The sequence below is a fragment of the Gossypium raimondii genome, chromosome 6, assembly GCF_025698545.1.
Source record: "Gossypium raimondii isolate GPD5lz chromosome 6, ASM2569854v1, whole genome shotgun sequence".
Taxonomy (NCBI): Eukaryota; Viridiplantae; Streptophyta; class Magnoliopsida; order Malvales; family Malvaceae; genus Gossypium; species Gossypium raimondii.
In genome coordinates, this window is record NC_068570.1 from 11642900 (window position 1) to 11656629 (window position 13730).

The 13730-nt window shown below is 30.2% G+C and overlaps 1 protein-coding gene across 1 annotated transcript; it reads left to right on the forward strand.

Moving 5' to 3' along the window:
• The first annotated feature begins 11400 nt into the window (after positions 1 to 11400).
• On the forward strand, positions 11401 to 11867 carry LOC105772280 (basic blue protein). Its single transcript, XM_012593581.2, has 2 exons — positions 11401 to 11545; positions 11617 to 11867. Exons 1-2 carry the CDS (start codon positions 11401 to 11403, stop codon positions 11832 to 11834), a joined length of 363 nt encoding a protein of 120 aa, XP_012449035.2. The 3' UTR covers positions 11835 to 11867.
• The last annotated feature ends 1863 nt before the right edge of the window (positions 11868 to 13730 follow it).

The window sequence follows — 13730 nt, forward strand, 5'->3', positions numbered from 1 at the left end:
ATTTTTTTCCAACTCATTTAAATAACCGGCTTTGAATCCCGTATCTACATTAAAGGTTCCAACATTGTGCAAGTCGACCATACAGGCAACCAATGCAGCATTTTCTTCTAGAACCTATTTTCTTTTGGTTCCTCGAGAATTTTAGGAAGAAACACTTGATCGTGACAAACCTGACATAATTATCTTAAGAAAAAATGCAAATTAAATTTAAGTTCAATATTATGAACCAAAAGGTCGACACTTTATAAAATTATAACACATGATGAATCAAAAGAAAATAAATTATAATTCAACAAGTCTAGTACAGTCTAGAAAAACAATTCAAACACCACCAAAGTTTCATAAACTAGATACATCAAATAACATAAACAAATTAATATTTACTATTTTTACCCTAAACCTAACTAATTTCTAGATGCTTGTCATTCATCGAACATTTGATTGGCTAGTTTCATCCTCCAAGTGGCTCATGCATCCGATGGATGAATATTTACGATATTTGGTTCATCATCATCAATCACATTACTAGGTAATCTTTCTCAGAACTTCACTTCAATAGGATCAAGACTCATATAGGTTCGAATAAAATTATGGAGTAAACAACATACAATAATGATTCTATTATGCACCATCACATAATAAAATGATGGACTCCCAAGTATTCCCCGTCTAAGTTTTAATAACCCAAAGCATCTTTCAGTAACATTACACTCTGAAGCATGTTTCATATTAAAAAAAATTCTTCTGGAGTACTTGGCTGGTAACCCTGACGCCACTCATTCAAATGATATCTTTGTCCTCTAAAAGGCGTAAGAAATCACTCACAGTTTGTGCATCCAGCATCAACTAGATAATAACAACCTATGAAAAAACTATTTATCATGGTTAATTTCCCCAAAAAAGTATTATCTTAAAAATTAATTCAAATTCCTCCAATTCTGCACTTTACCATGATGAGCTTTTAGTCCATGTCTCCTACTAATGGCATCTCGAAGAACCCGTCCATTAGCAATAGAACCTTCTCAACCAGGAAGAACATAAACAAAATGCATATCAGGTGTACAAACACCTAACATATTTGTTGCTATGTCACCTTTTCGCGTTTGATATCTAGGCTTATCAACTGTTGGAACCCTAATCTTAATGCGAGTTCCATCTAAAGCACCTAAGAAATTCTACATCACATGTATAAAACTTAGAGTTAGGACATTATATTTAAATCTAAATCAACTAAATCATGTACAAGTTATATATGAAACTTACTCCAATACCTTGAACCATTTCCACATTGGGTCTGTAGAATTAGTTGTAATTGACTCTGCCTTTTTAAATAACACATCTTGTAAGAGTATGATAGCATTTAAAATATTGTGAAATAATCTACTAGCGGTTTCCCCGGACCTATTAAAGTGATGTTTGATAACTCAGTTTTTAAGATGATGAGCAATAATATGTAATAACATTGTCACTTGTTCATCAACAAGCATGTTCCTTGACAACTTTAATCCTCCTAAAGTTTGTAACATCTCACATAGTTTAAAAAAAGTAACTTTATTCATCCTAATTTTTTCTATATAGGTCTCGTCACTAGCATGTACAAGTCTTTTAAAGCAAGAAAATTAAAGATCTATGGTTTTAAAGCTATCTTTTGCATAAAAATGGTGAATCTCATAATAAAGGGCTAAGAGATGTTTTTAAAATGATTTGTAGCATATTTGGCGAGATTAACAGGTTTACAAATTCAATTTATCAAAATCTTTAAGTAATTGCATAAATTAAATGGTTTTCTTTTGAGAATGAGGATGGACAATGTTTTTCCGAAGAAAATATTAATTAAAGAAATTGAGCAAAGTTAGAGATCTAGATCTATAATTAGGCACAAGTTAGGGGGTTAGGAGGAAGAAATTAAGGATTTAATTAAGTTAAAAAGAAGAAATTAAGCAAAATAAATTGTACAAAATAAGTCGAATAAGTATGTGTGAGTTGAGAGTCATTGTATGAACATAAAGAGAGTAAGCTAGATTGTTTTTGAATACTTAGTAATATGTATATTTTTGTGCGAAGTTGAAAACGTTAGTGGAGCCTTAACAAATCAGGATAAAGGCAAGCATAAAATATTAGTTATAGGTGAGTGCATTTGTACGTTGTATTTTAGCATGAATTACAAGATCTAGAGAGTCGAAGTGACACTTGCAAATCCCCATTTATGGTATGCAAACCTTGACTTCTTCCCTGTACAAATCCTTGCAATTTTGGTTGAATATTTACGTATATACACTATGTGATTTTAATAGTTAAAATACATGAACTTATAATATATATGCTTGGCCTTTATTTTGTATACAATATATATTAGTGTGTGTTATATATATAATATATAAATGGGGGAGTTGGCAATATACATATATATATGCGTGTTGCATTTATAATATATAAATGGGGAGTTAGTATATATATATATATATATATATATATATATATGCGTGTTATATATATAATATATATATATGAGTGTGGTTGTATATATATTATGTGTGAGTTTTATTATATAATATATATATATATATGTTTATAGGTTTTGTTTTATTTAGTATATATACATTTATGAGACTTTTAATATATGTTAAAATTTGACGTGACAAAGGTCACTAAATAGGTATGTATATATATGTAATATATATTCATATATAGTTATGTAATGCTTGTGAACAAATATAAAAATAAATAATAAAATATAGATTTTTACAACATGTAAAATTTATTGATAATGCACATTTATGCATGCACGAATAGGGGTGAGCATTCGATCGAATCGAATCGAATCGAATCGAAAATTTTTGAGTTAATCGAGTTTTCGAATCTCATTTTATCATCCTAACTTTATTTGAAGTTTTCTCGAATCGAATCGAGTCGAGTGAGATGGAATTCGAGTCGAATCGAATCGAATATATTTGTTCGAGTTAAATTTTAAAAAATAATTTTGGGTCCTTGTAACCACTGTCACCCATCGTAATAAAATTTGTCCGCCTTAATCAAAATTTTTATTAACTTTCATCGCCTCATAATTTATTTATTAATTTTTTGTATATTGGTTAGCTTGCTTGCTTAGTTGTTTCAATTATCTTCAGATTCTTTTCACTATGTATTTTGGAATTAAAAAATATATTAAATGTAAAAATATGGTTTTTTAATAAAAGTAATTTTAAAAATAAAATGTGAAATTGATACCAATATAAAATTTTAACACGAATATTTTAAGACATAATTAATAATTCAATTTTAATATAAATATTCAATATGACTAAATAATTCAATAACATAAATAATATAAAATGTGACATTTAATTTAATAATATAAATAGTAGATATAAATAAAACTATTACTATTTATGTTTAGTGATTTTTTGGATAATTTTGATTTTTATTTGAGAGTACAGGTGAAAAGTAAAAGTTTAGGGGGAAAATAAAAAGTTTTGAGGAATAAAAGTTTGAGGGAAAGTAAATAGGGGGAGTAAAATTTTGGAGGGAAAATATTAAAAAAAAATTTGGAGGGGGGAGGGCTTGGGGTAGATGGGAGGTGAGATGGGAAGGGAATAAAAGTTTTAGGGGAAAAGTAGGAGGGAGTAAAAATTTTGGGGGAAAATAAAAGGTTTTGAGGGTTTTTGGGAGTAAAATTTTGGTGGGAAATGGATTTTGGGTAGATTGGGGGGTTGGGAGGGGAGGGAAGTAAAAGTTTTGGGGGAAAAGTGGGAAGGAGTAAAAGTTTTGTGGTAAAAGTAAAAAAATTTGGAAATTGGGGGTAAAAATGTAAAATATTATAGTTTGATATTCGAATTATTCGAATTATTCGAGTTATTCGAATTCGAAAACTCAACTCGATTCAAACTTGAAATTTGAAAAAAAATTTGAGTTGATTTGAATAACTCGATTAATTCAAATAACTCGATTCGTTTAACTCGAAATTCAAATTTTTTTCGATTTTTTCGAGTCAAATCGAGTTTTGCTCACCCCTATGCACGAACCAATAAGTGAATGATGAGATTTATGATATTGTGAGTTTTGATTAGTACAAAATTATATTATTTTGAAATGCTAAGTGTGAGCTCAACAGTAATGCGAGCCAGTTATATTGTGTAATAAAATGTGATTAAATAGATATGTTGGCAATGTAAACACTTGAAACAGTTGGATATCATTGGCATGCCATAGGATTGTGAGTGCCCACCCCATTTTATTATGTGTTGGGCATTGTGACCCAGAGATAACATTGGAGAGATAGGGGAATGTCGAGCATAGCTCCAGTCATTGTAGATAGTGTGGTGTGTTTGGAGAGTGTGAGCATACATGCTAAATTACATAGAGATAGCGTACGACTTTATGAGTCATGTGGCGCATTTTGGAGATCCGTTTATCCAATGAGCATTAATTTGACTATGTTTCATATTCATGAATTGCCAATATATATCACTGTGTTGAGTATGAAAATTGTGTTATATGTGTATTGTTAAGGTATGTTTAAATCGTAACATGTGTTAGTGTGTTTACTTGTGTTGTATGCATGTGTACTCACTGAATTTCTCCAAGCTCACACTCCTTAGTTTACCTTGCAAATAAATAGTTCGCAGGTTAGCAGGGAAGGTGGTAAATCGGTGATCCATCGCAAGGCATTTTTCTAGAGTATGTGTGTTGAGATTTTAAACTCTGATGTGAAGGCAATGTGGGTTGTTCCAAGGGTTTAGTACTAAAATTAGACTTAGAATTTTTAAATAAAATTTTCAACGGGTTGTAAACTAACATTACGGACTTTTTTTTTGGAGTTTTGAACGTTATAATTCCTTGATTGATTGCTTATTTAGATGGTTTTATTACTTCTTCCATGTGATGATAATTAAATGAACTAAAAAAATTTTGCAACTAAGGGAGACCGCCGAGTAATAAGGTACACCTTATACCTTCTGATTGTGTAAATGAAATCATTAATTTAGAAAAGCATGCACTTAGGTTTAATTTCCTGTATGAAATATTCTACAAATGTGTGGTGTGTAAGGTTGGTTAGTGTGGTTCGTAAAGTTTTAAATGAAGAGTCACTTCAGTGGATAATATGATGTTTGAAATTCAGGTCAGACCGTCCCACTCGGGTTTGGGGCATCACAGTTCATGTACAAATTTGAACACATTATTTTGAAAACAGACTGTATTACCTATTTATTTAAAAACCTTTACAACAGAGACAATAATTTAGGATAAGTGTTTATTGTCTCAACTCTGAATTCTAAGGGAATTATTTAGTTACAACTCATTCGACCACGAAGCGGAGCCTCTAATGGTTTCCCATCCTATGTTCATCACACCGATTAATGATCGTTCCTCGATTTTCAACTGTCTAGCTTGGTCCCTCCTCAAGGTCTTTTCTCGTCCGACGAGTCCTACATACATAAGTTGAAATTCTGTAAGTTCAAAAGAACTTTGTGAGTTTCGTTACTATATTATGCAAATTATCTCCAACCTTGCTGAGGCATTTAAAAAGAGTAAAAAGACATATTTAAACCCCTAATCGTCTTGGAAAATTTTCATTCAATCTGGGTTGGCGGTATTTGGTTCATTCCCCAAGCTTATCTATAGGTGAATAGACCGCTAATCGATCTTTCCCTAGTTGAACCTATAGCCATTCGTCAAGTCTCGACAGCTTCTCAGGTATCCTGCCCCAATGGTGAACTCTATTTATTCCTTTCATCCCTCTTTCCTTTGATTGTCTTCCTTAACGGACACACTTGTACCCATAGTTTTTAATCCTTAACCATATGGTTGGGAGGTCAGCTGCTAGTATAAGATCTTTTTCTCCCCTTTCGCTTGTCTTGCTTGGCAGGCATAGCAAATTCGAATCGTCCATGGAGGACTCTATATTCTTGCTTCAGTCCTACAGAACTTACTGACCCTCCACATGTAGGTTTAGCTAATAAGGATCTATGCCACCCTAGCAATTCAAATCTCATTCCACCCTACGTTTGTGTTGCAATTTGTTTGGGTTATTCCCTTGGGAACCGCCCTAACAATAATACTATGCCCTTAAGGTGCATGTTCGTCTATTATGGACCCCCTTGGGTCTATAGTATTCACCAGTCTGTCATCCGAGAAACTACTCGAGTTCACTAATTCTCTCATGCAAGGATTATATGCAGAACTGGCCTTTTGACGGTTACTTTACTATAGATTTCCCTTTTAAAGAGGAATAGTCTTGAAAGATAAATTTGTCACTCGGTCTATCCTTTTTAATACCTCTTTCAGTCATTGGGTTCTAACTAACCCCTATTTACTAAACAGTCCACTTAAAGTTCTAAAACTCAACCCTTTTTACATAACATTGGCTTCCACGAGCCTGACATTTGACACGACTCCACCTTCAACTGGACTATGTAGAGAGCAATGAATCATCACCCTTGTCCTCAGCCACATCAGCTACCTCCGAAATTATTCGAAATGGCCAGAAACTAAAATTTGTGATCCGTCAAACTTCTCGATATCCAAAATCATTGTTGTGTCACCGAACGAGTCAATCTGCGAAAGCTGAACCGTAACTTTGATACCAATTTGTAAAGGATAAACCTGATTAAGTAACGAACAAGTAAAATAAAAAAGGAATTGAAAAGATCGAACACAAATATTTTAGGTGGAAAAATCCCTCCGAAAAGGATAAAAAATCATGGGCAAAGATAATTTCATTATAATAGTAAAAAATAAGAGTACAAAGATAGAGATAAAATTAAACCCCGAAACCCAAAAATAAGAACCCTTAAAACGTAAACACAAAATTCTCTGAAAGCTTGAAAAAACTAATACCTAAATGTGCAATGGGTTGATCTTTCTAAGTTTGTAAAAGGCCTATTTATAGGTTAAATTCATAAGTCAAATAATATTAAAATATACACTAATCAAAGTTCAATTGAAACAAATAATCAAAGTTTAACTAGGAGAAGAAAACTGAGAAAATTGCATGGCACGTCTCCACGTTATGACATGGAATTCACGTCACTAGGACGAAGTGACGTCATGTCATCAGGACGACGGTCTTCTCCTCGTTGTGACGTCGGCAACTCGCCAGGATGAAGAGCTCCTCCTCATTGCGAAGTCATTGTGTCCTAATTAGACCGAAATGCGAGGCATACTCCACAAATCTCCACCTTCACTCATATTTTCATAGTGCCTTCTTTACTAAAGCCCGCCACAGGCCTATCTCGAATTTTGTAGGATATTAATTGAGTCGAAACTGTGCTTTGAAGCTGGAATTCTTCTAGCCTTCGACTCGTGCACTGCTAAATCAAAACTGACCCGAGTCTGGTTTTCACGAATGCAGTGCCCTATCTTTTCAAAACATGCATCCAAAAGAGAACATCTCTTATACAAAATGGTCATACATTTTTCCCTCATATGGCTAAGTTGTCTCCACTTCAAACGACTCGACTTCGACTCCTTAATAGACGAAGGACGTTCTATTTCACCGGTCACCATTGATCCTTCCATAACATAAAGATTGTCAATCTTTTTACCTTTCATCAAAATGAGAGCCCCACAGGATACCTTAATATCGTTTGACTCGATGTTAATTCTACAACCCTTCGAGTCTAAATTTCCCAAGGAGATGAGACTTCTCTTTGAATCAAGTACATACTTGACGTTTGATAGTGTCTCGATTGTCTCGTCGTGCATCCTGATCTGAACAGTACCAATACTGATTACCTTACTGGGTGAATCATTGCCCATACACAAGTCTACCTTCAACTAAACTGTATGTGGAGAACCAGTCCCTGTTGGGACACATGTGGAAAGAACACCTCAAATCCAAGATCCACTCGGACGTAAGCTCAGAGCTTTCACTTGTTGACAACAACAAGAAATCATCACCCATGTCATCGACCAAATTAGCACCAACTAAATCTTCCTCGTTACTCTCAGCAGCCCTTTTATTTCATAGTTTGTAACAATCTACCTTGACATAACCTAACTTCTTACAATGGCAACATCTCTTATCTTGCTTCCTTGATGCTACCAAAATCGTGGCTTGTCTATCTGACTTGTTATCCGAACCAAACTCATTGTCGAGTTTTTTTGTTCTCAACAGATGACCTTTCACATCCTCAAACAAGATATTATCTCTACCATAAATCAAGGTCTCCTTGAAAGACTTGTATGAATGGGGTAAAGAGAAAAATAATAGCATTGTCTGATCTTCATCGTCTATCTAAACCTCAACATTCTTTAAATCATTCAAAAGAATAATAAATTGACTGATGTGACCTTTAAGGTGCTCACATTCGTTCATGTAGAACGTGTACAACCGTTGTTTCAACACCAATTGGTTAACCATAAAATTTGTCGCGTAAAGGGTTTCTAACATTTTCCACAAGGTGTATGTCGTTTTCTCCATCAACAACTCCTTCAATACATTTTTCGTGAGGCACAACTGAATTACAGATAGGACTTTCTCATCAAGCTCTTCCTATTACACATTTAGGTATTAGTTTTTTCAAGTTTTCAAAGAATTCTATTTTTACGTTTTGAGGGTTCTTATTTTCGGGTTTTGGGGTTTAGTTTTATCTCCATCTTTGTGCTATTCGTTTTTGCCATTATAGTGAAATTATCTTTACTCGTGATTTTTTATCCACATATTTTTTTTAAATTTTTTGAAAGTAACATTATACTTTACTTTCTTGTATAGTTCAAAATTTGTATATAATTTGAAAATTAAGAGAAATTATCATTATTATGATAGGTAACAATAATTAAAAATACGTTAAAAATTAAATGTGTAAAATTAAATGCAATGCATGTGACATTAGAAACTAGTAATGTGTAAAATTATCATTATCTTTTTTTTTATTGTATTCTTCATGTCCATTTTTACGGTCCATATTCGAGGCTTCCTCTTCCAACAATGTCATTTCGAAGGTTCAAAGTTTTGTCTCCCTTTAAAAATGTAATGTGCTTTACCATTACACCCAACACTTGGTGATAAAAATATTGAGGTCAAAAAAATAAAATATCTTTTTAATTAAACAATGTTTAATTTAAAAAAAAAAAACCATGGAACAGGTGAGCACGGCTTGGTAATAAAAACTATTTGATGTTCTATTAAATATTATATTTATAATATAAAATAAATATTTTTAAAAAATATATATTTTATTTTATTTTTATTTAAATCTTCAACATTTACCTTTTTAAAGTAGTATCTTAAATAATTTATTTAAAACCTAAATTCAGATACAATAATAAAATAATATATTTTAAATTTATATACTATTTGTTCAAAACTCAAAAATATTTCTAAAATTTAAAATTGTTTCAAATAAAGAAATTGTAAAATATTTTAATCAAATAAACTAATATTGGACTAAAAACAAACCATTTAGAATTTTACCCAAAACAAAATTAAAATTTATCATGCAAAATATGATCAAATTAACTCAATTATACAATAAATCAGGTCTTCATGCAATGACATTAATAAATAATCAAAATAATATATATACTATTATTTAAACTCGATTGAGTTAGTATCATGAGTCAATCGAGCATCAATAAAATTATTAAAATATTTTTCATATTTAAAATAAGTTATATTATTCGAGTGTTTAGTCTTTTTAATTAGAAAAAATAATAAAACGGATCTAGCAAAATTTGAACCCATACTAATTACATTAATAAATCTTAAATTTATTGCAACCAAAGTTTTATTTTGATTTTTAGACATTTTAATTTTACTCATTATTTAATCAATTTTTATTTTAATATTATACATATTTCATATTTGCAGTAACTATATTCGTCTGGGTCACAATCGGGTCAAGCTCGGATTGAGATCAAATTATATATTTTCTAAATATTATTATTTAGTTTATTGTTTTATTATAATTATAGTTAGTATTTAACAATACAATTAAAAGAAAAAAATCAACAACTTTATACTTATATATTGGACTAAAACTTTATACTTATATGATAATATTATATCTATATGTATATATGTGTATGTATAAGAATTTATTGGTGCATTTAGTTGAAAACCTACACGTGGACTGTATATTTGTGATGGGAGTTGCTATATGTTTGATTTACTTTCACTTTAGTCCCTACTTGCTATTTTGTGATGGGAATAAAATTATTATTATAGACTATGACATGGGGTGATTGTTGTGCTATCAAGCAATATATTAGTAATAATGATATATTTATTGTCCTAAAGTAAATTGCCCTTATATTGTGGATAGTTAGTGAGGTGTTTATTAGTGCTGTTGATGCAATTTTCTTTATTAAACTTGGAATGTTTGAAATATATGTGACACAATGTAATTTTTGCTTTAAATTCGCTCAAATAATAAATGATATCCTCCTTTTTTCAGGGTCTAAATTTAATTTCATATCAATCTTCGGGCATTGACTCCCGATTTCAATATAGACCAAAAATTATCTTTTTAAAAGGGAAGTTATAGGTGACCGATCACACCTAGCCAGAAAGATCGGTGGCGATTTCTATGTTCTTAACTAAAAACCCGGTATTTTAAAATTAAAAATTTTCATTTTGTTTAAAAATGGTTTTGACAATGTATTATTATTAATTAGTTTCAAACTTTACATTTCATTATTTATTGTATTCTTCATGTCTATTTTACGATCCATATTCGGGGTTCGTGGCTGCCCCTCCCAACAATGTCGTCTTCAAAGTTCGAACATAATCTAATAGAATTTTTAATACAAGTTTATATTGTAATTACGTGATTGTAATAGAATTTTTAGTAAAAAATAATCTAAATACAATAGCAAAAATAAATTAAACTAAAAACATGGACTAAACGACGTAGCATTAAAAAAAACCTCAGCATCAAATAAAACATAAATTAGTAAACGTTATTTGTAAAATCTTAAAAAAATAAAAATTATACAACAAATTTTATTAACATTTAATTATTAAAGACAAATTATCTATTTATTGCATATAAAATCAAAGGAAATCCACACCATAAATAAACAAATTAACTTGAGATATCATATATAGGATAATTAACTCTAAATATGCATGAATAAATTTTTAATTTTTTTTAGCCTAAAATTATTCATAGTTTCCCTCCAACCTTTAAACAGAAGGATAATGCATTTTAGTACACTCGAATCAACCTCCTCTTGCATTGGCCTATCCAGCTAAGACTCAATCGACAATAAATTCTTAATTTTAAGTGGTAAAAATGTGTGGCATAATTTTGGTACAATTTTAAAGTTAATTTATTTATTTCCATATTGTGCTGCACATTATGAATATATATAACATATACCACAGGGTGCTGTAGAAAATCATCGGTCCTTTCAAGAAAAGAGAGCAAAAGGAAAATGAGGAGAAGAGCAATAATAATGGTAATTTTGATGGTGTTACAATTTGGGGCCATTCATTCAAAGCCAACTACTTATATGGTTGGAGACGAAGATGGCTGGGACTCGGGCCTTGACATGGAAGGTTGGACTAAAGGAAAAACCTTCCATGCCGGTGATTTTCTGGGTACGCATACAGTTTTCTCTATGAGTTATGTTTCTTCATATTATTTGATTTACATTGTTTTTTTGAAACAGTTTTCACATATGATGGTCAGCAGTTCGATGTAGCGGTGGTAAATCAAACCGGGCATGATTCATGCAGCCTTAATGACGGAGCCAAAGTGTTTCACTCCGGGAACGATAAAATTCAACTTGCCTTCGGAGCTAATTATTTCATCGACACCGTTGCCGATCTTTGTGCCGCCGGAATGAAAATGGCCATCAACGCCACCGCACCTCCCCCATCTGTTTAATCTGTTTATGACTATGAATATGTAGAGTTTAGGTCGTTGGATACGTAATAAAATCCTATTTTTTATACTAAATCATTTGCTTATCTACAGTTTTTAATATAATGATATCCAAAATCTAAAATGCTATGAATGATAATATTTTTTTTCTTTTTAATATATATTTTTATATGCATACATGTTAAATATTTTAAATTTAATTAAAGATTAACATTCAGATGTTTTTTTCTTTATTTATATGCTTTTATATTTTATTTTAATTTTCATTAAAATATTCTAAATAATGGTTGTTAATTTAAAATAATAATCTAATATATAATTAAATTAAATATAATTTAGTTATAATTATTTTTAGGATTATTATTTTGTACATATACACTGAAAAATTTTAACTCTACCAGCGGGGTTGTGAATTTAACTTAAAGACTCATGTCTTGTGAAGTTAAAATTTTTCTTTGCTAATGTACCAAATTAATAACCTTTATTTTTATAATACTTGAGTATGATTTTAAAATAATTATATTTTTTTATTTTGTAGTTAAAATAAAATAAGTTAATAACAAGGATATAATTGTTTATTTATTTTAGATTAATTTAGCAAATAAGTATGTGATTTTTCCTAAAACATTGTGGACCATCCAACAAAAAGAAAATTGTTTCCTATAAGAAAAGCTGCACTAGTATGGATGTTTTCAGGTTTTGCATTAGATTAATTATTAATTATTTTTGAGTCAAAAATATTGAGGTCACAAAAGATGTCATTACAGTGGACTTGAATTTAACAAATAATTTTATTAATGTTAACAACTCTTGAAAGTTGTATCAATATTTTAATCAAAATAAAGTATTTGGACTAATCGATGGTACTTTAAAAATTGAGGTACCAAATTATATCAAAATGTTAGCACAAGGATCAAATTTGAAATTTGACTATTATTATATATTTTAAATTTGAGTATAACCTAGGGACTAAAATTAAAATCTGATCATTTTGTTATATATTTTAAAATTATGATTGTTATATTTCAAATTCTTTTTATATATATAAATAAAATTATTTATAAAAATTAGGAGAAAATTTTAAAAATAGTATTACAGAAAAACAACATACATACATGAATAAGAAAACTACAAATACATTTTAGGAAACTTTTTAACACCGAGACTTTAGTTTTTCCTATCATATTATAAATTTATAATCTGTTGATTAATAATTTGGGTGTTTTTCATGAAAAAACATTAACCATATAATTTCTATTATTACCACTTTTAGACTTATATTTAAGTATTTTTTAAATTTATTTTAAAATACTACTTGATTTATTTAAATTTTAACTCATATCAATTATTCTTTTCTTTTAATTTTAATTTAAGCTCTTAATTTATTTTATTTAATAAAGTTCAATTCTATTTTTTAATCCTTACCATTTTGGTTTTAATTTCTATAACTTCTTTACTTTAATTTATTTTTTAACACACAAATTTGTTTGTAATATAATTGTTATTTATTAATATTTTACATGTTTATTTTTTAAAAAACTATTCACGTACAACATATGTAACACCCTTACCCAACCTGTTGGCTGAATCCGGGCATGGAGCGTCGCAACCGAACTGGATTCTTGTACATGATTGGAATTCATTATTTTAAAGTTAGATTGTATTACCTATTTATAAAAATTAACTTACAACAGAGATAAATGTTTTAAATAAAAGTTCATTGTCCAAATTTCAGACTCTAAGAGAACTACAAAGATACAATATAATCGCCCCCATGGCGAAGTTTCTAAAGGTATCCCCATTTCCTATGTGCGTTACACCTTACTATGGACTTCCACGATCCAATACGGTCTGGCTTGGTTCCTCCCCAAATCCTTTATTTCGCAAATCCTGCAAAAC